General features: G+C 39.8%; 1 protein-coding gene across 16 annotated transcripts in view; it reads right to left on the bottom strand.

Moving 5' to 3' along the window:
* LOC129718288 (neurobeachin) overlaps positions 1-23583 on the bottom strand; it is a 233908-nt gene that overhangs the window by 48392 nt on the left and 161933 nt on the right. For 7 of the 16 annotated variants that reach the window (XM_055668902.1, XM_055668905.1, XM_055668906.1 and 4 more), the window contains exons 12-15: positions 20153-20739; positions 17861-20093; positions 17376-17801; positions 9814-9985 (exon numbers count right to left, since the gene is read on the bottom strand). In XM_055668902.1, coding sequence (XP_055524877.1) covers positions 9814-9985; positions 17376-17801; positions 17861-20093; positions 20153-20739 — 3418 coding nt within the window. The remainder of the gene's footprint in view (positions 1-9813; positions 9986-17375; positions 17802-17860; positions 20094-20152; positions 20740-23583) is intronic. The other 9 variants (XM_055668903.1, XM_055668912.1, XM_055668914.1 and 6 more) reach the window with 3 other exon arrangements.

Here is a 23583-nt window from a genome sequence, read left to right as displayed (position 1 = left end):
CCTCTTTTTTCAGTTTCTAAAGTTTTTCCTCAGTTTCGTAGCACGGATGCACAAAAATGATTTCTTGTCGAGCCGGACCGATAGCACTCTCATTGAAGCAACAAAATAACATGTTTTGTGTCGTGTTGTGCAGCTTGGTTGAAGAAAATGTTCCCGTCCCCATGTCGCATGTAAGCAGATTAGTGCGTTCAGTAGACAGTAGATAGTGTATCCAGCGAATAAACACCGATGGTGCTCTCACACACGCAACGGTTTTAACCCGTATCTTATTGCGGTTTGTAACATCAAGCGATTTCGTTTGCTCGCTGTTGCGTGTTGCATCATGTTGCAACTTGGCAGCTGGGAGACGACGAAATTCTGTTTACGCTGATTGATTGAATCGACTTCATATAAGCTCTGCATATTCGGACTAACTGCTTTTGTGAATGCGTACTAACAGGGCAATTTATTATTCAATGTCGGTTATGCTGATCGCAGCCTTTGCGCTGTCCCTACAGTGGGGGGTTTACTAAATAAAGTGAAAGTAAAACTTAGACAACTACAACAGAATTTGATTGCATCCCGCACAGAATGTCTGCTTGTGTTGATGCCAGAAAATTATTAACCTTCAATTATTTTTTATTTGCCTTGAAAAAAGCATGGTGTGGTTCAAAATCGGTTGCTAATTACAACCTTTGAGCTGCCCTAACATTGGGAGAAATAAGATACACGGACAACATGCACTGTGGAAGCTATTTCACATTCAGTAAATTAAACGGGTGCGACAAATTTAAATTGCTAGGATGTAACACAGAATGCTTGCTTGCGTTGACAAAAATTATTAACTTTCAATGACTTGTTTATTTGCCTTCAAAAAGGCATTTTGATTTCCGAAACTGGATTTCCTGATGGCAATCATCATGCTGCCCCAACACGGGGGGAATAATGGCTGTCTGGCGACACACGCTGAGAAAAACCGCGCTGCTCCTGAGACGTGGTGACCAACCACAGGGCTAGTGCTGCTGCTGAGGAAGGACGACTGCTGTTGTCGCTGTCTGATGCTACGCTATGCCACAGTTGTGGCCGCTATACGCTGGCCTATCCAGAGCCAAGCCACAGTTGTGGCCGCTTCCGCTATCGATGGTACCCACTGCTGCTAAGGGAGGACTGCTGTCGTCGCTGTTCAGAACTGTTATGAGCGGTTGATTTTTGATTGATTGATTGATTGATTTTTATTATAGAGCCTTTAACCTGAGGGGTCATTCAGCTCTTAAAGGATAAAGTATAATATTAAATTTTACATTTTATATCATTTTCTTGATGTTTGCTAATTGCACAAATTTGAGTAATTTGTTTTCCCTGTCTTCCTCATAACATAAAATTTCGCAGGTATTTAATTCTAGGTCTACTTCTCTTCTAATATTTTCAAATTCTTGGCACTCAGCGAGGATGTGTTCCACCGACAATTGTACACCGCAATACTGACACATGTTTTGTTCCTGCTTGTCTATCAGCCATCCATGAGTTAGGCGGGTATGTCCAATCCTCAATCGGGTTAGTATCCTCTGCTCCTCTCTGTTCTTTCTGTCCTTCCAGGCTGCCGTTGATGGTTTAATCCTTCTCAGTTTCACTTCCCGGGATTGGTACCATTCCGCTTCCCATACTTCTTCCAAAACTGTCCTACACCACCGAATTCTGTCCACTGCTGGAATCGTTCGATCGACTATTTCGCTTTTCCTTCCTTGATTGGCCATCGCATCTGCTTCGGTGTTACCTGGGATGTTGGTGTGTCCTGGTATCCAGCACAACACTGCACTAGTCCTTTCCATCTCTATTTGAGCCGCTCTGATCCAGGGATGATTGGTACCGTTCCCTTGAATTGCCGAAACACAGCTAGCCGAATCAGTAAAGATGACTGTTCTGTCTCCGTTATTTATTGCCTTTAAAGCCAGAACAATTGCCTTTGCCTCCGCCGAGAAGATAGAGCAGCCATCACGAATACGTTCGCATCGGTTGTTGATTCCATCGATTATGGCGAAGCCCGCTCGATCGTCTTCAGCTAGGGAGCCGTCCGTGAAAACGTGGGTGAAATTCTTATATGTTTCACGTTCCAAGGTTGTGAAAAGTACTCTCGCTTTACTTGGTGCTTCTCCGACTTTGAATTGCTTTTTGATAGACCAGTCTACTATTGGTATCTTGGTGTTCCAGTTCCTTCTGATTGGTACCGGAAAAGGTACTACCGGTGATAATTCCGTACCTGTAAGATCCATAAACCAGTTTTCAGCCCGTTTGGTAATTGGCCATTTATAGTTGTAGTTGGATAGCGCCTTTTTCTCTTCTAGTTTAGATGATTTGGCAATGAGTTTCTGGCACGCTAACAGTTCGAAAGGGAGCTCTCCGGATTCAGCACACAAGGCAAGCACTGGACTGGTCCTGAAGGCTCCAGAGGTTATCCGTAGGATATCGTTGTAGATTGGTTCCAACAGCTTTCGCACTTTTTTCTCATCTCTGCTAACAATTCCCCATCCATGAAAAATTACCGGGAGAATGGTAGCCTTGGCAATGTTCATCAGTGTCTTCCTTGTTCCACCAGGAATTCTCTGCCCCAGAGTTCGCAGAAGTTGTATTCGATTTTTGCATCTCTTCTTGATGTTCTTGGCGTGTTCATCGAATTTGAACCTGCTGTTAAGTGTTACCCCTAGTATCTTAATGCTTTTCACCTCTGGGATGCTATTTCCGTCCAAACGAATTTTTCTGAGTTTTTTATGCTTCCTTTTCCGACAAATGTGCAAGTGATGAGATTTCTCCGGAGCAATAGAGAAACCCATCTCAGTCGCCCAAATAGATACGTGTTTTACAGCTTTTTGGAGCACTCTTCTAACAGCCTTGGCATTTAGTCAGGATACGAGTATAAGTATGTCATCGGCGTAGACAAATATTTTTGCAGCTTTTGGGATTCTGTTGAAGATCGAGTTCATACCGATGACAAATAGAGTCACTGCCAGTATCGAACCTTGTGGGACGCCATTGGTTTGTTCCATTTGTTCCGATAAGGCTCCGCCGATTGCCACTCGAAAGTGTCTCTGCTCGAGAAAGTTACGCACATAGTTCAGCATGCGCCCGGACAGGCCCCATTGTTCAAGTTGTCTGATAATTGCTTTGTTGGAAATTCTATCGTATGCTTTGCTGATGTCGAGAGCAACTAAATCACTGTGTTTTTGTTTAGCCCATGCATCGTCGATACCCCCTTCGAGGTCAGCCAGGTAGAGATCCAGACCTCTGCCCCGCCGAAATGCGTATTGGCGGGGATCCAATAGTTGCCGTGCTTCAATAGTTTCGATCAACCTTCTATTAATGATTCTTTCCATGGTTTTTCCGGCACAGCTTAGCAGAGTAATAGGACGTTGGTTACCAACCACCTTGGGGTCCTTTCCTGGTTTCGGTAACGGGATCACAATTCCTTCCTTCCATTCTTTAGGGATGCATCCGGTCTGCCATATGCGGTTGATTAGTTCGAGGAAAACGGTTTTCGTCTTGAGTGGTAGGTGTTTCAACATAGGGTATCCGAGTAGGTCCAGTCCAACGGAGTTTCCATTACCTTGATCGATCGACCAAAGCAATTCACCCAAGGAAATGTCACAATTATATTGGTACTCGATGTCGACTGGTTCTGCCGGGGATAGCTCATCCAAGTCCGAGGGTTGGTATACTTGTTGAAAATGCTTTGCAATTGTGTCAGCAACTACTTTAGGATCCTCCAATACCACTCCGTTCACGAGAAGAGTCGGAGTAGAGCCCGAAGATTTTTCGCTCAGTTTACGGACATTTCGCCAGATTAGGTTGATTGGTGTACTAGGATTGAACGATTGGACAAACTCCTCCCACGAATTGCGCTTTGCCTCCTGTATAGTTTTCCTGGAGGCATTTCGGGCCGACTGGAACGCCTTTATTGCTTCACTTTTTCCCGGATGGTCGTCTGTTAATTTTTTCATTTTCCTTAGCAGTTTTCTTCGTAGTTTAATTGCCTTCTTTACTTCGGGATTCCACCAGCTGACTGATTTTTTTCCCACCCTAGCACTTGTCCGCGGAATACAATCGATTGCACTAGATCTAACCACTTCCGTAAATTTGTCTATGTCGGAGATTTCATCGGTTTTTTGGTTCACACTTTCTTCGAATTTTTCCCAGTCCGCGAGATCGAAGTGCCACTGTCTTCTTTTTGATTGGAGCGGTGCTCTCTCACCCACTAGTGAAATTTCGATAGGAAAATGATCACTACACCTACAATCTTCATTCACAGACCATTCCAGTTTGTACGCCAGTTCTGTCGCAACGATTGTTAGGTCTATCGCGGATGTGACCCCGGTAGTAGGATTGAGTCTAGTTCCTTCTCCAGAGTTCAGCACTACTAGGTTGTTTTCAACGGCAAAAGATAAAACTGCTTTTCCCTTAGAATCCGATTTATAAGATCCCCAAGCATCGTGATGAGCATTGAGGTCTCCCATTAGAATCACTGGATATTCACTTGTGTTGAAAATGGTAAAAAGAGTGTTGTTCAGTTCTTCGATAGTAGTATTAGGGGGGAGGTAAAGGGATACCAAGGTGGCTAAGCATGGTGATCGAATTGTGGCCGCCACGGCCGGTATGGATGAATCAAGAATCAATTGTTCAGGAGCATATTCTGTCCGCACAGCTAGAGAAACACCACGGAATGCACTATTGATAGGATCTATACGGTTGAACCAAGTATACCGTTTCTTTAGGAAATTTCCCATGAAAGAACTGTTCTTATTTCGAGTTTCTTGTAGCGCAATGGCAATGGGTGGATTTTGGTGCACTAACATAAGTAATTCATCGTAGTTGCCTTGTAGACCGTTAATGTTCCATTGTAGGGCGAGTAGGCGGTTAGTTGTTTTGTTAATTTCACTTACATTGGGAGTATTGGAGAGTTGTGAGTCAGTCATTGAATGTTCTAATCCGTTGTTGTTTACCTTTTGTTGGTCCATTACTAATGGTGACGGAAATTGTCATGCCAAGATCCGCCAATTGCTCCCTCAAAGATTTCGCTAGGGTTGTAGCTATCTTCTGACATGAAACTAGTGCGTTCGTTGATTGCTGTTGCCTGTTGCGTATTGCCGATTGTTGCTGCTGAATTGTTGGTGTGTTGTTTGGAGATGGATCCAGTTGAAGGTAGTAGCTGTGCTGTTGATGGTCCTTTTTTCGAGGGTTGTTGTCCGTTGTCGATGGTAAGCTGTCGTTTGTGTTTTTTCTGATTACGCCGACGGTTGATAACTAAATGGTCCTCTTCTTCGTCACTTTTCTTGTTACCTTTTTCTCGTCCCTGTGATTTTACTTTAATTTTGCACTGATTCTCAAAATCAATTTCATTTTCGCTAACCGATTCGTGATGCATCAGTGAGTTGAGTTTCTTCGTGAGCGTTTCCAGTTGTTGTTTGAGATATTCGATTTCACGATTCTTCTGCTGCATCATTTTGCCCAGTTCGATATCAGATTCACTTCGCGCAATTCGCTGCTGTGCCACGCCCGCATATGTGGTATTTCCATTTTTTACCATTTTTCGTGCCTCCTCGAAAGAGAGTCCCTTCATAACGTGAAGTCGTTGAACCTCTTTTTCCATTTGGTAAACAGGACAGATTCGTCTGAAAGATGCGTGATCGGGTTTTCGACATCTTACACAGAACTCCGGTTGTTCACATTGAGCATTTGTATCAAGTTGGTGCACCCCTCCACATCTGCCACAAACAGGCTTGTTTGTGCAACGTCGCTTGGTGTGGCCAATTTGCCAGCAATTATAACACATCATTGGTTCCGGGATATACTTTCTAGTTTTAACTACTAGAGGGCCGAATTTCAGTTGTTCGGGAGCTACCGTGCCACGTACCGTGATGATCAGTGTAGGAAGTGGGGTAACTTTTCCTTCAATTTTCTTCGTCATGCGGTAAACATGAGTTACTCCTTGCGGTCCAAGATATTCCATTAACTCGGTTTCCTTCATTTCAATCGCCTCCCAACATGAGACGACACACTTGGAAAAGTTTAGAGTCTGATGATATTCAATTTTAATTGGAGTTTGGTCCAACAGCTTCGTGATTGCAAGAAGCTTCCTGACTTGTTCCTCTTTTCGCACCTTCAGCACGTACCGTGTGCGATTAGCTTCGGTGTGAGCATGTTCGATCTCGCCTGCTGCCTGCTGGATTGTTTTTCCTACGATGAACGGGTTTTTCGGCAGATCGTGTCCCTCTGTTGCTTGAAGCACAAGGAATTGTGCTTGTCCGAAATCTCCATTTCTATCCATCCACAATGGCACTGTTTGTCCGTTGTTTGTTGTCCACTTCATGTTCAGGTCGGGCGGTACCGTACCGCCGGCCCTATCCGCCATCGCGGCAATTGAGCTAGCTTCACTCCGTAAGGGAAAAATAAGAACGGCACTCAAACACAACTTTTTCCGACGGAAAGTTGTTCAGTTCTACAACGTTTGTGAAAAATACTCCGATGACACTTTGCTTACACTTGATTAGGAAACAGCGTTCAACTGATCACTCAAACTGTGTTATGAGCGGCTTGGACTAAAACAGGCTCTTATATAGGGATGAAAATAGGAATGAATTATTTCACGTACGTGGTGGAATGATATAGCGATCATTTGATAAGCTCCACCTCTTTTTTCAGTTTCTAAAGTTTTTCCTCAGTTTCGTAGCACGGATGCACAAAAATGATTTCTTGTCGAGCCGGACCGATAGCACTCTCATTGAAGCAACAAAATAACATGTTTTGTGTCGTGTTGTGCAGCTTGGTTGAAGAAAATGTTCCCGTCCCCATATCGCATGTAAGCAGATTATTGCGTTCAGTAGACAGTAGATAGTGTATCCAGCGAATAAACACCGATGGTGCTCTCACACACGCAACGGTTTTAACCCGTATCTTATTGCGGTTTGTAACATCAAGCGATTTCGTTTGCTCGCTGTTGCGTGTTGCATCATGTTGCAACTTGGCAGCTGGGAGATGACGAAATTCTGTTTATGCTGATTGATTGAATCGACTTCATATTAGCTCTGCATAGTCGGACTAACTGCTTTTGTGAAGGCGTACTAACAGGGAAATTTATTATTCAATGTCGGTTATGCTGATCGCAGCCTTTGCGCTGCCCCTACAGTGGGGGGTTTACTAAATAAAGTGAAAGTAAAACTTAGACAACTACAACAGAATTTGATTGCATCCCGCACAGAATGTCTGCTTGTGTTGATGCCAGAAAATTATTAACCTTCAATTATTTTTTATTTGCCTTGAAAAAAGCATGGTGTGGTTCAAAATCGGTTGCTAATTACAACCTTTGAGCTGCCCTAACATTGGGGGAAATAAGATACACGGACAACATGCACTGTGGAAGCTATTTCACATTCAGTAAATTAAACGGGTGCGACAAATTTAAATTGCTAGGATGCAACACAGAATGCTTGCTTGCGTTGACAAAAATTATTAACTTTCAATGACTTGTTTATTTGCCTTCAAAAAGGCATTTTGATTTCCGAAACTGGATTTCCTGATGGCAATCATTATGCTGCCCCAACACGGGGGGAATAATGGCTGTCTGGCGACACACGCTGAGAAAAACCGCGCTGCTCCTGAGACGTGGTGACCAACCACAGGGCTAGTGCTGCTGCTGAGGAAGGACGACTGCTGTTGTCGCTGTCTGATGCTACGCTATGCCACAGTTGTGGCCGCTATACGCTGGCCTATCCACAGCCAAGCCACAGTTGTGGCCGCTTCCGCTATCGATGGTACCCACTGCTGCTAAGGGAGGACTGCTGTCGTCGCTGTTCAGAACTATTATGAGCGGCTCCGGCTGAAACAGGCTCTTATATAGGCCAAATAGCATGTTTTCAATTGCAAGGTATATGATTCTGTCGACCGTGCTTGGGAAGCAAGCATATAACGACCAATCAGGGGTCGAAATTTTCGTTTTGACAAGGCTTGACTATTTTCAATAGTACAATAGTGTGAATAATAAAATTACAATTATCTTATTTTGGGAAGAATCTTAGAAGATTTTCCAATCTATTGCTGCAAGAACGAAGGAAATCCATCGAATACTAATCGGTTTATTAGCATTTGAAATTGGACATATTTTTCACTTTTTTCGGTTTTAGATTTTCATTTCACATCCCTATGTAGCCGAACTTCCTGAGAGAAGTATTCTACTTCAAAAAGGTCGCCTCACGACTAAGGGGGCCCCTTAAATCGGGAGGCCCGGGGCATTTGCCCCCCCTCAAATCCGGGCCTGCCCACAAATGCCCATTTCTCGATAAGACCAACTCTCATTCGCAACTAAACCGCCGGGTCTTTACCCGGAATTGTGTGAAAGTATTTGAAGAGGGTAACACTTTATTCTGATTGTTTGTGGTTTATTTTTTAACTGGAAAACCATCCCAAAATCCACACACACACATATCAAACTTTTATTGTGAAACAGTTTCCCACTTGAGGCGAATTATTAACGGCAGTGTGGTCTACAAACTGAAAGTCAACATTTTTTTAAACGTCCGCGTGAGAAAGCTTGATGTCGCGCGGTTAACCTAAATAGTTGATGCATGAATCTTGATGGACTTTCAGTGTTCGCTATGAGGAGCAGGACCCGACTTCTTCTGATGCTGGCTGATCCGCGCGTCGCACACTGACAGGCGATTAATCGCCATTAGTGGCAAATGTGGTCGTTTGTTTCCCCGGCTTCGTCTCCTCCCGACGAGTCCCACTGCACAGAAAGATTTTGAATCTGCTGGGCAGGAGAACCAGAGCACGATGTAATGAGGGCTATAAGTTCTGCCCCGTGTCTCCTTCCTCTCCCTCCCGGATGGTAATTAACTTTAACGGTAAGGCCATTTCAGTAGACCATCAACAACTGTCGGAAGTCATTTGCGGGATCTGCCGAAACACAAACATCCATCCGTCCGCAGTCGGACATCGTTTTATGTTCTTTTTCTTTTTTTTTCAGAAGAAAGATGAAATTCCTGTTCTACCGGAGAAATAAATAATCCACCAATAAATACTTCCACAGCTTATTTAGCTCCCAGCGGAAAAATTTCCGCCACTGCAGCTCCCGATAATGACAAACCAACTTTGGGGAGTGAAATTTCCTAACGCAAGACATAAACTATTCAACAATCGGGCCACCAGCAGCCTCCAGCCTGCCGTAGCGGATGATTTGATCCCAAAAGGATTGCCGCTCTCGGGCTCACTCACTCGGATTTCACCGAGAAAACGAACAAAAAAAAAAACAAACGAAATCAAACAGAAAGCTCGAAACGATTGTCGAAAAACGGAGGACCATGAGCTGGAGGAAAATCCACCAAATTGATAACCGAACCAAGCGGATAACCGAAAAAACAAAAAAAAAGGCCTGTAAGGAATAACAGAAAAAGAGCAGCAACAAACTGGTTCACATCGATTCTACTGCATACTGGGAAACAGAATACGATACAAAGCGGTTTTATTAACGATGATGGCCCATCGCAACGGCTGTTACGAAATTGTGCAAGAGCGGTGGAAAAATTTTCTCGTTTCTCCCCCCGGGAGAAAACGGGGGAAAAGAAGAAAATGGTCGAAAGCACTTCGCGCAGCAGTACCGAAATAGAACGATCGGCGCTTTCGCAAGAAGGCTTATGTGAATACTGGGTAATATTTATATATAAATAGCGTATCTCTAGCCTAGCGATGGGGGGGCGGGTAAAGAAATCAGTGCAACCGAAAGAGAGAGAGAGAGAGAGAGAGAGAGAGAGAAAGAGCTAGAAAAAAATGGTCAACAAACCGACGACTTACCTTGGGTGGGGGTAGCGCGTTGCATCACCGGTGACGAGTTCCGATGGATTTGCAGCTCCGGCGGGGGTTCCAGGATGTCCCGGTATTTGGACACCATCAGTACCGAGATGAAGTACACGATCGCCAACGAAAGGAACTGAGCCTGTTTGGTTTCCTCCTGGAACAGACGTTTCTTGAGATTAAAAAAATTAGGCATTTCCGGCGGTTATAGCGACGCAACAAGGGGGGAAGGGAAGGGGTGGGGGGCAGGGTTTCTTAGCGGGGTGTTTGGGTTTGGATATGTGAGAGACGGGGGAGTGGCGCACATTTTAGCCGGAACACACAAGATTCCAACGATTGGGAGCGTGATTTTATTCAATATGTAAGAGTAAACCCTGAGGATGTTATTGTCCACAACGACGAAACGTAGAAAAAGTAATATCTTTGGATATAACATGTCAAACTTGCAGAAATGTATAAATAGTTTCCAAATATTGCTGTACTTTTTGTTACGTTTGATTAAAGGTTTGATTAAATAAAACTATTGTATTTTGTTGATAAATTTGTTTTTTTTTTTTTAATTACTAATTATTCAGCTACTTTAAAAAAAAAAACCATATCTAACAATGCGTTGTAAACTTTACTTTTTTTCCTAATTTTCTACTTTTTTTTTTATTTTGTAACCATAGTTGACCAACCATCATCATCCATCATGAGGGCCTAAAATATATTACACATTTTACGTACAGGCCCTGATGATGCTCTCATAGAAGGACCGAAACATTGGTTATGAGCGGATAGAAATCAACGCATTTTATTAGACTGCTATAATGATTTAATCTGAAAAAAATTTTTTTTTCTCGAAAAGTTTAACTTTACATGAAATGGGTATAATATGGGTAAACCTAGACAGTTGTGGTTTTCCGTAAAGTTGTTCGGGTAGCCATCGGCTTTTGCTTAGTGGATAATATGGTTCGCAATTTAGTCACAACGTGGGGCTAGTGTGCGTACACTTTTGGATATTTTTAACATATTTTTTCTCGTAAATCCAACCACTTAGAATGTTAACGTCTTCAGCGAAGTTGTTTAGGAGATCAAGCACTTTTATTCGAATACAAGCTTGTTTCGAAGTTTAACCACTACGTGGCACTAGTGTGCATAAAGTTTTGAGTATATGGACTATATTTATCTCCCAGCTGGTCTCGAGGTACGATGCTGGCCTAACAAGCCAGTCGTCGTATGTTCGAGTCCCGGCTCGGGAGAGACTGTTAGTGTCAGTAGGATCGTAGCGCTAGTCCCGCAATTGTCCTGTACACTTAACAGTCGGCTGCGAAGTCTGTGTATAGTGAAACAGAAGGTCGAATTCCGATACGGAATGTAGCACCAAGGCTTTGCTTTACTTTGCTTTTTTATCTCGTTAATTCATAAAGAGATTTGGGGTTTTCAGTTAAGTTTCAGCATTTAAGTTAATTTTCAGCATTTTCTACTTCTTTTATCTCGTGAATTCAACCACTTAGAAAGTTGCGGTCTTTGGCAAAGTTGTTCAGAGGGCTTTTGGTTTATGGACAGTTTGCTCGAGAATAAGGTATAGACTACAGGTAACCATGGGATCCTCTTCAATAGTTAGTGGAAAATTCCCTATTACTTTTTCTGTGGTTCTTTATGAGAGGAAACATGAAAAATATCTTTTGGCCTTATGCTAAAGAGAACATTTGAATCTAGGTACATATGGAGTAATTTTATAAATATGTTATTTTTTATATTTGAATACATTCCATCTGAAAACACCAAACATTATAATAGTGTGAAATATTTTGCAATCGAAAGTACATATACAATAAAGTCCCTTTTTACGCGGGGGATGCATGCCACGCAAAAAGAAACAGCGTAAATTCCGGAATTTGCGTAAATTCCAGAACCCGCGTGGAAAACCACGTAAATTCTGAAATCTGCGTAAAAAAGTTGCCCTTAGTATATTTCGAAAGACACCTTTTTTCTGGTCTTAAAAATTTTTTAATGACACTATTTCGATGGAAATTTTTGATAGCAATTTTTTGATGGTTATTTTTCGAAGGCAACTTTTTGATGTCAATTTTTTGGTGGTAATTTTTTGATAACAATTTTTTCGAAGACAATTTTTTGGTGACAATTTTTTATGGTAATTTTTTCTGGCAATTTTTTAGGATCATTTATTCATGGCAATTTTTTAAGACAATTTATTCATAGAAATTTTTTGATGAAAATTTTTTTAAGGCAATTTTAAGATGACAATTTTTTGAAAGCAATTTTATGATGACAATTTTCTTAAGACTTTTTTTTTGTGGGTAATTTTTGAATAGTATTTTTTGATGCCAAATATCTGATGCCAGTTATTAATGGCCAGGACCGGATTTTAGGGGGGCCTAGGGGGCTAATGCCCCGGGCCACCCGACTCTAGAAGCCCCTCTAGTCCTGAGGCAGGCGTGAAAACAGAGTGAAGACCTTTTTTTTTGCTCGTCACCATTCAGTCATCTCAAAATATGAGAATTTGATGAATTTGAGAATTATTTTTTCTAGAAAAGAGGGCCCTACAAAAATATCTGCCCCGGACCCCACCGCACCTATGTTCGGCCCTGTCTAAGGTAATTTTTTGGTGCCTAGTTTTTGATGACAAATTTTTTGAAGGCAATTTTTTATGGCAATTTTTTTATGACAATTTTTGGATGGTAGTTTTTGATGGCAATTTTTTAAGGCAATTGATGGCAATTTTCAAATACCAATCTTTTGAAACCAAATTCTGGATGGCAATTTCCTGGAGGCAATATTTTGATGGCAATTTTTTGAAGGAAAGTTTTGTATTGTAATTTTCGAATAGTATTTTTTGATGGCAATTTTTTGAAAGCAATTTTTCGATGAAGAATTTTTGCTGGTAGTTTTTTAACGTAGTTTATACAATATTTTGATGGCCATTTTGAAGGCATTTTTTTGTTGGAAATTTTTTATGACAGTTATGTGATGCCAATTATTTTATGGAAATTTTTTGGTGGCATATTTTCTATGACAATATTCTATGGCAATTTTTTGATGGTAATTTCAAGATGGCAACTTTTTGAAGGCGATTTTTCGTTGGCAATTTTTTCAAACCAAATTTTTGAAGGCAATTTTATGATGAAAATTTTTTGTAGACTTTTTGCTGTTGGTAATATTTAAATAGTATTTTTAATGGCAATTTTCTGATGCCAATTATCTATTGCAAATTTTTGATGCCATTTTTTTGACGACAAATTTTTTGAAGGCAATTATTTGATGGTAATTTTTTGAAGAAAATTTTTGTATGGTAATTTTTGGATAGTATTTTTCTATGGCAATTTTTTGAAAACAATTTTTTATGACAATTTTTCGATGACAAATTTTTGCTGGTAATTTTTTAATGTAATTTTCTAAAGACAATATTTTGATAGCCATTTTTTGAAGGCAATTTTCAGATGGTAATTTTTGGATAGTATTTTTGATGCCAATACTTGAAGATAATTTCTTGACGGAAATGTTTTAAGTCAATTTTTCGATGACAAATTTTTTTGAAAGACAATAATTTGATGGCCATAATTCAAGGCATTTTGTTGTTGGTAATTTTTGATGACAGTTATTCTATGGCAACATTTTGTGGCATTTTTTTATGACAATTTTCTATGGCAATTAGATGACAATTTCCAGAAGATAATGATTTGAAACCAATTTTTCAGTCAGTTTTTTGATGATAATTTTTGAATGAGTTTTTTTTTTTTGGTTTTTATGGCAATTTTTTGTTGCAGTTATTTTAATGCAATTATTGGATGCCAATTATTTTATGGCAATTTTTTGGTGGCATTTTTTTGAGGACGATTTTTTGAAGGCAATTTTTTTATGGAAATTTTGTGATGACAATTTTTGGATGATAAAAATTTTTCAATTTTTTGAAGGAAATTTTTGGATAGTATTTTCTGATGGCAATTTTAAAAAGCAATTTTTAGATGACATTTTTTTTAAACCAAATTCTTGGTGGCAATTTTTTTAAGGGAATTATTTGAAGGAAATTTTTTGATGGCATTTTTTATGACATTTTTGCGATGCTAAATTTTTGCTGGAAATTTTTTGAAAGCATTTCTATGGTCATTTTTGGCTAGCATTTTTCATGGTTATTTCAGGAAGATAATATTTCGACGGAATGTTTAGCTGATAATTTTTTGAAGACAATTTTCTGAAGACAATTTTTTAATGGCAATTTTTTGATGCCAATTTTTTTTTTATCGCACGCTCAGCCTTGGGGCTAATAGCGGTCTCGATCAACTAGATTAGTTGAGAGAATTCGTTATCGATATTGTTTTTGGCACATTTTGCATGTGTAGGATAAGAACAACGATATACCGTGCCCCAGTGCTGAGTCGAGAAAATTTCCAGCTGGAAAAGATCCTCGACTCGATCGGGAATCGAACCCGATATCACAACCGTGTGGGAGAGCTAGCCGACCGACATCGCTAACCACAAAACCACGGGGACCACAATGATGCCAATTATCTATCGCAATTTTTTGGTGCCATTTTTTGACGACAAATTTTTGAAGGCAATTATTTGATGGCAATTTTTTTAAGAAAATTTTTGTATGGTAATTTTTGGATAGTTTTTTTCGATGGCAATTTTTTGACAGCAATTTTTTTATGGCAATTTTTCGACGACAAATTTTGCTGGTAATTTTTGAATGTAATTTTCTAAAGGCAATATTTTGATAGCCATTTTCTAAAGGCAATTTTTAGATGGTAATTTTTGGATAGTATTTTTGATGGCAATTTTTTGAACATTGAACATTTGAACATTTCTTGACGGAAATGTTTTATGGCAATTTTTCGATGACCAATTTTTTTGCTGGCAAATTCTTGCTGGTAATTTTCGAATGTAATTTTCTAAAGGCAATATTTTGATGGCCATATTTCGAAGAAATTTGGTGGTGGTAATTTTTTGATGACAGTTATTTGATGCCAATTATTTTATGGCAATCGTTTGGGGCATTTTTTAATGACAATTTTTCATGGAAATTTTTGATTGGCAATTTTTGATTGGCAATTTTTTGAAGCCTATTATTTGATGACATTTTCCAGATGATATTGTTTTAAAACCAATTTTTTGATGTCAGTTTTTTGATGATAATTTTTGAATGGATTTTTGTTATCGACAACTTTTTTTATGGCAATTTTTTGATTGCTAGTATTTTATTGCAATTATTGGATGCCAATTATTTTGTGGCAATTTTTCGGTGGTATTTTTATGAGGACGATTTTTTGAAGGCAATTTTTTAATGGCAATTTTGTGATGACAATTTTTGGATGAAAATTTATTGATGGCAATTTTTTAAAAGTTATTTTTAAATGACAATTTTTTTTGACCAAATTCTTGGTGGCAATTTTTTGAAGGCGATTATTTGAATAAAATTTTTTGATGGCAATTTTTTATGACAATTTTTCGAAATTAAATTTGTGCTGGAAATTTTTTGAATGCATTTTTTTTTATTGGTAATTTTATGAAGATATTTCTTCGACGGAATGTTCAGCTGGTAATTTTTTGAAGCCAATTTTCTGAAAACAAATTTTTTGTGGCAATTTTTTGAAGGCCATATTTTTAAGGCAATTGACAATTGATGACAAATTCTTTGATGGCAATTTCTAGATGGTAATTTTTAAATGATATATTTTTTATGGCATTTATTTGATGCCGATTTTTTCATGACAATTTTTGGTGACATTTGTTTGATGACAGTTTTTGAAGGTAATTTTTTAAGGCAATTTTTTGCAGGCAATTTTTAATGACAATTGGCAATTTGAACTTGAATGTTGACGGGTGACCAGTCGTTGTAAGAGTAGTAATTAATAAAAAAAGAACCTATGGGTTTGTTTATTTTTATGATGATTAGTTCCTATAAGTTTAAGCATAATTGAACCACTTTTGGTTAGCACTTCCTAAATGGGGTGGTCAGAAAAACTTCATTCTACATGTTTTATTTTCAAAAACTCATAACTTTTGAACGAGTTGATCGATTTGCTTTGTTTTTTTTTTATCAAATTGAAGGTACTTATTTCTACAACAATATCGCACGCTAGCCTGGGGGCTAATGCAGTTTCGATCAACTAGATTAGTTGAGAGAATTCGTTATCGATATTGTTTTCGGCACATTTTGCATGTTGTAGGATGAGTACAACGATACACCGTGCCCCAGTGCTGAGTCGAGAAAATTTCCAGCTCGAAAAGTTCCTCGAACTGATCGGGAATCGAACCCGATATCACAACCGTGTGGGAGAGCTAGCCGACCGACATCGCTAACCACAGAACCACGGGGACCACAGACTTATTTCTAGTTCCAGGAAAAAATATCGGAGAATTGAATATGTCATTTTTGAATTTTTATAATTTTTACCCTGATTTCATTTTAAATTTACTGAAATATAAAAAAATAACATATTTTCAAAAAATGTGTATATGTAGCATCAAATGTGCCCTTCAGAATAGAGACAAAAGATAATTTTCATGCTCGCACTAAAAGATCGACAAAGAAAAAAAAACGTATTTTTTACTAAAATAAACTATAACTTCTAATAGTATTAAGATATTTACAATGCGCACATTGTTTATCGTAAAAAGTTCAAAAGTCGTTCGCAGACACTTTGCTGCGAAAATTTAAATAAAAAAAAATTAGAACAAAATAGGTTCTTTTTCAATGTAAGTCGGCTGTTTTCGAATAAAGAAAATAACTACAAAGTTGTTCAAAATTACCGGGGCTACAACATTGAAGGTTATTTTCTATCTCTACCTATGAAGATAAAAAAATCGAAAATTTTTGTCACCCTATTTTTTGATAATATGAAAACAAACGCTTCATCATATGACAGTTTTTACTATTGTATAGATCATTAAATTTCCCCCTAAATTCGGTTCTGGACCGGCTGGTGGCACTGTCCGAAGACTGCAACTTTTTGAGAAGTAAGCACCACGAGATACGAAGTATAACATGCCCACTAGCATTACGTAGCGTTGAAATCCGTTAGAAACCCTTGATTTTCTGAACAACTTTGCTGAAGATTTCAACTTTCTAAATAAAAATCGCGAGATAAATTGAGTTAAAATGCAACAAACTGCGTGATCACTAGCAGCGCGTGGCGTGAAAACCTTGCACTGAGCCAAGGCCCTTGGAGGTGATGCTAAACTTTTCGCTGCAATATTCAAATTGGGTGTTGCAGTACTTAGTGAATTGGTAATTTTTTCCTAGAAAAATGTATTTTAGGTTGTTTGAAACTGTTTTTTTTTTTTAAATTTCTCTGTTGCTTTGAATGTAATACACAAAAGATGATTGAACATTTCAGAAAAAAGTTAAAAGGTAAAAAATCAGAGACATTAAGAAGTCAAGAATATAAAAAAAAATCGAAAACGTTCGAAAATCAAAATTGTCAAAACAAATAAAAATCAATAAAACAAAGTAAAAAATGTCAGAGAGGTCAAGAGCTTTCAAAAACGGTCAAAAATGTAAAAAACTACCCCAACTGTGCAACGGTTGGAATCTTGTGTGTTTGCGCATCACTTACCACATCCCGATAAATGACCGCCCGCAGCCGGTTGATGTCCATGTCCTGCAGTAGCTTCTCGGGATCCTTAACCGGGCTCATCGGTCCCGACAGTGACTCGATGATTGTCTTCGACGTTGTCTGTGCGCCCCGGATCAGTGCCTGCAGATGTGCCCCTCCCGGAATGTCCTTAAGAGACATACCGTTGTACAGCCCACGGGTGCGCTCCTTACACTCTAGACAATTACGCACGGCACAGGTGCACACCAACCGGAGACACTGACGCAGAATGCCACCGCTGGACATGTTCTTCTCCGCTTCCAGCTCGCCAAAGTTTAGGGAACTGGCGAAAATCAACACGTCTGCCATGTTGACCAAACGCTGCAGGAAAGAAACAGCTACATCCAAGGGCATGCCCTGGGTTGGCTCTAGTACGTCAAGCTCGGACTGTTTCGAAGAAAACAACGATTAAATTATAAGCTCACTTGAAAAGTAAAGTAACTTACATTGGGCGATGTGGCACTGGCAAGTAGCGGCAGCAAGCCGCCGCAAGCGATTATCAGATTGTCGGCTAGCTGCGAGATGAGGTGAACGGTGTTCACCACGAAGATTGCATTTTCGGCAGAGTTAACAAAGTCCAGAACACTCTTGGTGGAGTGCGACCGCCAGACTTGGATGTCCGTTTCGAGCGAGAAAAGCACATCCGACAGCAGCCGCTGGTGGATGTAGGACCACTTGAACTCCGGTATCCGGAAGGGTGGTCTCGTCGGTCCGGGTGAGAACATTGGACGGGTTGAGGCTGACTTGGAGCGTTGCTGCTTCGACGTCGGTATACCGGGCTCGAAGTGAACCGGGGGTGAATCGGTTGTGGTGCTTGTTGAGGCATGTACTGCCGTCTTCTTGGCGGTTGCTGGGAGAATCGTTACTTGACTCGCACTGGTGCTGATCGCTTCGCTTTTACTTAAACTGGCTACCGTTCCAGGGGTGTCCGGAACTTCACTTTCATCGTCGTCGACTTCCTCGTCCAAGTCTTGTTCCTCCTCGTTCAGTTCTAGCTTGCGTTCTGCGGAGGAGGATTCATTCCGTGCGATTTCCGCTGAGACGGTATCCAGTTTGACGACTGCCAGTTCCTTTTCCGGACTGGACTCAGTGCTCATCTGTTCCACCGGTTCATCCGCTGGCTCTGGGGTTGAGATCTGTTCTGCTCGTACAACAGCTTCGGTTATAATGGATTCGACAACTTCTTTGACCTGCGCTTCAATCGCAATCTGTTCCGAATCCGGCTGCTGAACCGGACTGGAATCACTCTCTTTCAAGCTGTTTTCAACTAATTCGTTCACGATGTCCGCAATCATCTCCTGCACTTGCTCTTTACTTTGTTCTTCAACTTGCTGGCAACCTTCTTCGCTATTGCTACTTAGATTATTATTGTTTAAATTGTTACTATTACCACTAGTTATTGCACTTGATGCTACACTATCAGTCTTCTGCGTAACACTGTCCGTACTGATGCTGTTGTTGTTGTTCAAAGCATCATCTTCCCCGGTGCTTCCTGCCGTTGCAGTGCCGGATGTTTTCAACGATAGAACACCCTTCACTACTTCGTTCACCGCGAGTTCGATCTCCTCGTCCTTAATCACCGGCGACGAAGTCGCCTGCTCCGCACTAGAATCCTGCAGCTCCTCCTCGGATTGCTTCAGCAAACTTTCCGACTTGCTTATGATTTCCTCCACGATTCCTTCCACCACCTGTTCCGATACCTTTTGACTCTCCTTCAGCGATCCGATCTCCAGTGCCCTTTTCAGCTCACTCTGAGATAACTCCTCTTCCTCCTCATCCAGCTCTTCCTCGACTTGCTCTTCCTCCAGCTCCTCTTCTTCCTCTTCTTCTTCGAACTCTTCTTCCTCTTCTTCAACCCCTTCATGACCATTCTCGATCCCACCTCTAAGCTTGCCCTGCTTGTCTTCCTCCACAATCGCCTCCGGTTCGCAAACACACTTCTTTGTCGGCCCTTCGATAGCCGCAAGTTCGCCACCTTTTTCGGACCTATCCCGATCGTCGTTCCCGGTCTCACCAGCAGCTCCACCGCCACCAGCACCACGCTCCCAACCGCTGATCGTGCTGATCGGTCTCTGCTGCCTTAGCGCCGGATCCGTAATATTATCCGTCCGATGTTTCTCATAGTGCTCGTACATTTGAGCGAACTGAAGCTTAAACTCCTCGTACGAAACCTTCGAGTGGACGATCGCCAGCGTATCAACCCACACCCGCCAGCCACCGTACTCGTACTTGATCGCATGATGCAACAGCATCCGGAACAGCGAGTACACCATATCCGAAAGCTTCTGCTCCTCGGAATTCTTCGGATGAATGTAAGCCATCGCGATCAGCCACTCCTGCCAGACGCTCATCTGCAGCACCGTGCGGCGGTTCTCGCGATTATTGTTACACAGCAGCGTCATGTCGGACAGGAACAGTTTCTTCACCTCCAGCAGTTGTTCGGTTTGCTTCGATTGGCGGATCAGCGTCGCGACAACTTTCAGGATCATCGGATTCTCCAGCCGGTAGTGACTCTCCGGCTCCGGGTGCTTCGCGTACAGGATCTGCTGCGAGATGTGCTCGGTCATGATCTCGTACAGCACGTTGTAGGTCGGCAGCGAAAGGGATTCCTCGTACAGGAGCAACCGCTCCGCCAGCAGGGTGTACAGATTGTGGGGTGACATCACGTCGTATTTTCGTCTATTTTTTTTTAACAAAAATATTAAAAATTTGAACTATTAGAAACAAGGTATACTTACTTATGTGTGCTACGAGACAGGAAGAACCCGAGCAATTTGAGCGCTTGGAGCCGAATTAGCTGACTCTCGGCGGCCAGCAGCTTAAAGATGGTACGAACGCCATGCTTCACATCGAACGCCGGTACCATAGAGCTCGGGTGTTCCGACATTAGGGAAATCAGCATCTGCAACACGTCGTGCAGATTCTCGTCCTCGTGCATTGTCATCAGGTAGTTCAGAATGCTCTGCAGCTCGTCATCCTTCACCCCATTACCGATCATAATCAGCTGTTTGAGAAACAGCAATATGTAGGCCCTGATCGCCAAGATATCCTTCTGAGCCGGTCGCGGTCCATCCAAACCCTTCGGCGTGATGCCCGATTTGGCCCGTGGATTGACCACCCAGTAGTAGAACTTGAGCGTGTGAACCGTCTGCAGTACGGTACTAACCCGCCGGACATTGCTGTAAATCTGCGTATCGCTGAGGAACTCCGTCGCCAGATAGGCGTACAACCGCGCTTGCACCGTGGCCGGAGTGTAGATCCACAGCGATGGGTTGAACAGCACGTGGTCCAGCAGCTGCCAGGTAAGGAAAGAGAAACAGAAGAGCTTCATTTTAACTTTGATTTTCATCTGTCCTGCCACAAGCCGATTGTACTCTCTGGCATGCAGCAAGGAGGTTGGTTTGGTTTGTTGCGAGGATCGTAAACATAGAAAACAATGGCATTCAGTACTAGACTAACGAGAGAGAGAAGGGGAGTGGGAGGTCGAGAGATTTTTTTGTATGTTGTTTGGGGGGGGAATAGAAACGAATATCGAACGAACGTGCAAAGTAGTTTTGACAGCGGCTTTCTTTTTTTTTTGTTTCAAGCAAAACCGAACACACACAAATGTAAAATAAAAGTTAACAATTACATGCGATGACAAAAATTACAAAGAAAAATTTTAATAAGTGAGATAGTACATTTTTTTCGGGAAGCCAGCTGAAATTTGTAACTAAAGGAAGCAACATGAGACATTTTGTTTTTACTTCCTACGTTCTTAAAATAGTTGAGACATCGCAATAACACACATATGTTACATTATTTTAGGATGTGACGAACGGAATACACATGAAATGTTCCTGAATGAAGAATAAATTTGCATCCTGAGAATCGGTAATCAAGTTATATTGTCAAATCAAATACAATGAAACATAATCAACGGAAATATTTTCGTTCGTTTCAATGCGTTAAAGAAGTGAATTTTAAAATTAGCATAGCATGATACTTTAGACATTCTTATTTACTGTTTCATAATTGTTAGTAATCATCCCTCTTTCATTTATTATTCAAAATAAATTCATAATTCATTTATCGTTTTTCATTTCAAATATCTTTTCTTTTTTTTTCATATCGCTTAGTAATAAAAATCAATAACTAACGAAAATTTGTATAATCATTTGTTTATACCCCTCACTCAACATCATTTATTATAATTTATAAGATACAATTCTTATCAATTTTATTCTTCTACTTGAACTTTTGGTTCAGTTTATTTTGTTTTAGTTGTTGTTGTTATCATTACGCTAGTCTAGATTTGCAGTTTATTGTTTGCTACCATTATTTTAACTGGTTTTTCTATTGTTTTCTCATTTTTTTACCGTTTTATTATTGTTGTTTTTTTTTGTCTAGTGACTAACTATTTGAACCTTTTTTTTTTGTATTTTTAATTCCGTTTTTGTTCAAACACCGTATTTTATTTTATTTTTCCTGTTTCTTCTAGGGTTTAGCTTAGATTTTAATAAATATTCGAATGTTAAGATTTCTAGGGTTCATTTGTATTTTATTTAATTACTGCTTATATTGTATTTTAACTATGTTCGCACATTCATATTTCTTGTTTTGTGTTTAGTTGCCGATTTCTCTATGCATCATAACCGCTTTATTCATAGTTTCTCTAATTTTCTGCTTCTTGTTTTTAAAAAACTGTTGTTTTTATATTTCATGTAGTTTTAATACGTTGGTTTTTGGTTTTTATTTTTTAAATTTGTATTTCAAATAAAGTCGTGCCCGATTTATCTTGGTTTTATTTTCCTGTTTTAAGTTCTGCACCTGTTGTTTTTTCTGGCTTACTGTTGTTCATGTATTTTATACTGTGAGATAAGGTATGCACTTCTAATTCACACTAATTTTCTGCTTCTTGTTTTTAAAAAACTGTTGTTTTTATATTTCATGTAGTTTTAATACGTTGGTTTTTGGTTTTTATTTTTTAAATTTGTATTTCAAATAAAGTCGTGCCCGATTTATCTTGGTTTTATTTTCCTGTTTTAAGTTCTGCACCTGTTGTTTTTTCTGGCTTACTGTTGTTCATGTATTTTATACTGTGAGATAAGGTATGCACTTCAATACCACTTTATCCTATTTTCGTTTAATAACTTCTGTTTGCTCATAACTTTTTTATTTTTCCAATTTAAATATGCCATTTTTGATTCGTTGTTTTTATTGTAATATTATTCGGATATTTTGATTAAGAATAATCTTAAGAGATTTTTTTCTACAAACAATAGGTATTTTGTAATTGATTATTTTTTGAATCTGTTTTGTTCTGCGACATTCTTTTTTCCTAATATTTTTTAATATGTTTTCGTATTTCAATTTTATTTTTCAAAAATTTACCCACTGCTTTTATTTTATGTATTTTTCTGGCTGTCTGGTACAGTTCTTGCTAGGAACCTATTTGTGATTTGTTTTTTCTTCAAATTCCATATTTTTACTTTTTCATCATTTTCGATCTCCTTTCTCTTTTTTTGGTTCAAAATTTTATCGTTGTTCTTGTGAATTAGCTAAATTTTGACTTTTTGATCCACATTTCATTCTAGCTTCCACTGTGTTAATTTTTTCTACTCGTTTCTTGTTGTCTCTTTGTTGTTCAATTAATTTTTGGTCGTTTTTTCTGTTCTCTTTTTTGGTACTGCTCTTAGTTATTGCAACTTTGATTCCCTGCTATTTTTGAAAATACAGAAATAACAGAAACCAAAAAGCAAAGTTCCTTTATATTTTTCCCTATGTCCCTTTTTGCTCCTCTCCTTTCCGATTTTTACAATTTTCACGCTCTCTCTTTTTTCAGCAGTATTAACCAGTTAATCTTTCTTTTTTTTCTGTGCAGAATACACGTTTAAACTATGTCGAATGGCATTTTCCTTTATTTATTCTTTAAGTCATTAACGAAAAAATACAACCAAGGGCCCAGTAAGTACACTGTGTCCTAAGCGAGGATGTTATGGATGTGATCTATTAGACATTCGCAGATGCAGATATTTGCTTACGGATGCAGATGTTAACGCGGATGCTGATTTTCATGCGGATGTCCCGCATTTACGGATGCGGATATCCGTAACATCTCGGGTGTTTTATATCGCTGTTTTCGCATGACAACACACATCCCAGTGTAAAAGCTATTGAAGCGATCAAC

The sequence above is a fragment of the Wyeomyia smithii genome, chromosome 1, assembly GCF_029784165.1.
Source record: "Wyeomyia smithii strain HCP4-BCI-WySm-NY-G18 chromosome 1, ASM2978416v1, whole genome shotgun sequence".
NCBI lineage: Eukaryota > Metazoa > Arthropoda > Insecta > Diptera > Culicidae > Wyeomyia > Wyeomyia smithii.
This window is presented reverse-complemented; position numbering and strand designations above follow the sequence as displayed.